We start from the raw sequence: 4,443 nt of genomic DNA, 5'->3' as shown, positions 1-4,443 counted from the left end.
TATTTACCTTCTTAACTCCATAAAAATAGAATTTCTCATCCCCTTAACCTATCCAAATTGGCCATTTTACCCCTCCCCAACTCATCGAATGTCCTATTTACTCACTTAACTCCATAAAAATGGTATTTATCACCTCTTATGATCCTATTTACTCTCTTAACTTCATAAAAATGGTATTTCTTACCCCTTTATAGTGCGAAATAACAGAACTTATTCAAATGAGTTTGAAAATATATTTTTTTAATATCAACTTTTTTATTTTATTTTAATTTGATAATTATATTGATTCTTCATGTGTTTAGTACAATAATATTCTATTACAATATTTAGATGATCAAAATTGAACTAGCCAAAAAATTGAAAAGAGAATGAATGAATAAAAGATACAAATAACAAGAACATAAATATAAACAAGTTAAAATACATTATATGTAAGGATAAGGTACTAAAATAGACCTATGGTTTTTGGAAAAGTATCAATTTAGGTTCCACGATTAAAATAGCACAAATATAGGTTTAATGTTTAAAAGATGTATCCATTTAGGCATCGATAACGGATTGCAAGGGGTGAGAAATACCACTTTTGTAGAGTTAAGGAGGTAACTAGGACATTCTATGGGTTGGGGGGATAAATGGACAAATTGAGGGATAAGAAATACCACTTTTATGGAGTTTTGGAGTTAAATAGGATATTCGATGAGTTGGAGGGTAAAATAACCCATTTAGACATGTTAAGGGGCTAAAAAAACAATGATAGTTAATTAGAGGGACCACAGAGAAACACCTGCCAAATATCAACCATCATTATATACAATTTACAAATTACATTTATGGGCACACATGCATTGTGGGAATAATATACACGTGTTGATTTCAAATGCATTCACACAATAATTTATTTTGGATGCACATCGAGTAATTCAACGCTTCCAAATAATTTTGTTTTCTACCTTAAATTTTTAATGAGTAACAATTTCTCCATTCGAGGCATCATATATCCTCTCGTAATCAAAGTTTTCCGCGTATCACTAAATGAACATTATTCCTCGATTCAATATCATTTATTTATAAAGATATCAAAAATAAGAGTCCGTTTGTGTATGCTGTTTGAAAAAATTGTTTTTTTAAAAAAAATAATTTCATATATCAAATATAAATAAGGTGTTTCTAGCTAAATATCTAAAATTCGACCTTTTGAATTGAAAAGACAAACATGAGATGAAAAGTAAGTAAATAAATACTCACCAGTCTAAGGTTTTTGTAGAAGTTTCAATTTATGCATCACGTACAAAATAACGCCAATGTAGGTTTAACGTTCTAAAAAAGTACCAATTAAAATTTCAAACTATCAAAATCATCAATCAGGTTCATGAACTAAGAAAAAATCATCAATTGAGTCTCTATCCTAAGCAAAAATAATTAATTGAGTCCATATTAAAAATCATTCGGTTGAACAGTTTTACACCCTATTTCCTAAACCTATTTTGAGCCAACACAGAGATAATTATAGTCCATATTAAATATTAAATAGTCACATTTTCTAAATGTAGGATCAGATCATGACTCAATTAATAATTTTGGCTTAACTCAGGAATTAAATTGATGATTTTGATAGTTTGAAATTTTAGTTTAAAGGGTCAAATGAATGTTATGCCTACTTAATTATATAATATTTATATTTTTATAATATACCATCAAATTATGAAGAGTAACCAATTTATTCGTTTTGAGTTTGTGCATATTGTCATGGTATTAAGTTATTTGGACTTCTGTCAAGAAGGCCTGATATAACTTAAGGACCTCAGATGGGCCTTGGCCCATTTAAGACAATGAGGAAGGTTAGTCCTGACCGAAGCTTTGACCTTAGTCTAAGCTTCGATCATCCTAACATTGCCGAACGTGGTCTTCAAGAGGAGCATTTTGGAGATACGTGGACCAATCAATGCATTGGACTCCAAATACACGTTCATCACTTTCATAAACATGTTGGCACGCAAAGATAGGGTCCATTGGCCTATCATAAGCTGTCATGTGTCCAAAGATACGACCCCAATTATCTATAAATAGTAGAAGTATTCCTAGAATGTCGACATTTACTGATGGACCTTGGTGCTCCCTCTGTTCTTTTTGTTCGCTGTTCAACAAATTTAGCTGCTTATTCCTTCGCAAGGGCTGTAAGTTCCTTGTCTGATTATGGGGAATAGGTTATTGATCCCCCTCAATTTGCTTGTAACGCTCTTTTACTTGACTATTAACAATATTTCAGTTCCTTATTAAAAAAAAAATCTACGATGTTTATACTTTTCAGCAGAATTTTTTTATAAAGTTCTTTTTTTAAACTTAAAATTATTTTAAACAAAATATTAATATCATTATATACAAATGATATATAATACAAAAAAAATTTATCGACTCACGCAACGCGCGAGCATAATACTAGTTATCCTTGAACCATATTCATACGTCACTTTTTAAAGAGTATTCTACCATATGAATTGTAAGATATTCGTTGCATCGTTGCATTTTTCTCTACTTAATTTAGCTAGTCCACAGAGTCATGTGTGACACCATTATACATAGCATTGGTGCTTCAGAGTATGTATATAACTAATAAATTAATAAACGTTATTTTAATTTCTATTAAAATTTGTATAATGTTATTGTTGAGAATTTAAATGGGATTCAACCAGTTTTAGCTTTGTGATAAATAAAACTTAGCAGAAATTGTTATGTATATAGTCTAAATCAATACATAAGAACTCAATTCACAAAATGTAAAGCCAGTTTTAACAAATAACAGACATTCTATCAGGTTTCTTAAACAATTAATTGTTCATTCTATGAAGAATAGCATTTCTGACCACCTCTTCATTAGCCAATCCATCAGGAACTGTAACCACAACATTCTGAACCAACAGGTTTTCAATGGTGGAAATACTTGCTTGATGAACTTCAAACTCCACATCTCTAAATGCATCCATCAATCTCGCAGCTGGATTATTCAAATCCGGCGACATTAACCGAATCAAAGCTACTCTCCCCACAACTTTCACTTCTAATTGAATTTCTTTATGACTCAACGACGACATCTTGTTCGAATTCATCGATTGATTGTTGAATTTCTTGGATTCCGAAGCGCCTAATTTCGCCTTCAAATCATCAACCTTAGCCCTGAGTTGATTGATGTAAGTTACAGCATCAGCAAGTAGAGATGCTTTATCCATCTTTGACACGTTCGGAACTACTGATCGAAGCGCGTAGAATCGACGATTAAGTCTCTCCCTTCGCAGTCTCTCCGCTTCAACATGGTTCAGAGGCAACTTATCTTTGCTGTTAGTAGTTCTTCCTCTTTTCTTGATATGGTCGGTGTTTCCGACGGATACATTTCCGTCGGAATCTGACCCGGAAATCGTATTATCTTTCCTCTTTTTGCCTTCGGGAGATCCCTCCATTAAAGAGCCTGAAAACAGACTAATGTCCAAGAATGAAGAATTGCAAATTTGAAGCTGATTCGAGCTGTCATAATTTGTCGGATTTTTCGACAAATTTCCAATTCCGTCGTGGAAAAACGATTTGCAAAGCTGAACCAAACTCCAATCTTTAATAATTGAATTAGCGGAGCCTAATTCAATAACTCCGTCAGTGGTTGGAATGCATACCATGGTTTTAATCCCGTGCGAACGAGCCTCTTTCACTCGCTCGCATTGATAAAATTGCAGCTCTTGATCTCCGGTTAGCCAAATGAAAGCCCTAGACCCGAACGCACTCCCGACGATTCCATCCCCGACGCTAAAAGATCGAGTTAGTGATACTGTATAGAACCATTCGTAATCAATTACGTCGACATTGCTCAATCTATCCAACTCCATTCCGTCGCCCAAAACAGCTTCGGATCCGTTATTCGTCTGTGTTTCGAGATCAAATCCTAATTTGGATTGGTTGGGGTGCTTTTTGGCTGCGAATTCTTTAGTGCCTCGGAAAGTCCCGTCTCCGAATGATAAAATATTGCAGCCATTGGCATCTTTAGATTTGAGCTGCCAGAAAATGGCATAGATCCACCATTGATTCTGGCTCTGGAGAATGAATTGGAGGCGTTCATTGAGTGGGAGAGGAGAGTCATCAGAAAAAGACATGAATGGTGATATGTCTTCCATTATCTGAACTTGATATATTTTTTTTTTTGTTAGAATCTACTGTCAGATCAGTTGTGTTTATATAAGAGAATATGCTGGCTAAATTTCAGCATGGTACATAAGATTACTACTTTTACATTTTAGTACATGTATTTCATTTCATCAATGAGGGAAGTTCATTATGTAATTATAATAAAAATTTAAGAAATTAATTGGGCTAAGGTCTAAATTTTCATCTATCGTTTTCTAGAAGTGCGCATTAAATAGTAAAATTTTACTCCTAACATTTTCAAGGAAGATCAATTTCAAG

General features: G+C 33.4%; 1 protein-coding gene across 1 annotated transcript; it reads right to left on the bottom strand.

Annotated features, from left to right (window-relative positions):
• Positions 1-2,735: 2,735 nt before the first annotated feature.
• Positions 2,736-4,164, bottom strand: LOC136214963 (transcription factor MYC2-like). Its single transcript, XM_066002906.1, has one exon. It carries the CDS (start codon positions 4,152-4,154, stop codon positions 2,826-2,828), a length of 1,329 nt encoding a protein of 442 aa, XP_065858978.1. The 5' UTR covers positions 4,155-4,164; the 3' UTR covers positions 2,736-2,825.
• Between the last annotated feature and the right edge of the window lie 279 nt (positions 4,165-4,443).

This window comes from Euphorbia lathyris, chromosome 1 (genome assembly GCF_963576675.1).
Source record: "Euphorbia lathyris chromosome 1, ddEupLath1.1, whole genome shotgun sequence".
NCBI classification, from domain to species: Eukaryota; Viridiplantae; Streptophyta; class Magnoliopsida; order Malpighiales; family Euphorbiaceae; genus Euphorbia; species Euphorbia lathyris.
The sequence above is the reverse complement of the archived record's forward strand: the minus strand, read 5'-3'. Positions and strand labels throughout refer to the sequence as shown.

Excerpts from the sequence above, each read along its gene's own strand:
- LOC136214963 (XM_066002906.1), bottom strand. The coding sequence starts at position 4,154 with ATGGAAGACATATCACCATTCATGTCTTTTTCTGATGACTCTCCTCTC.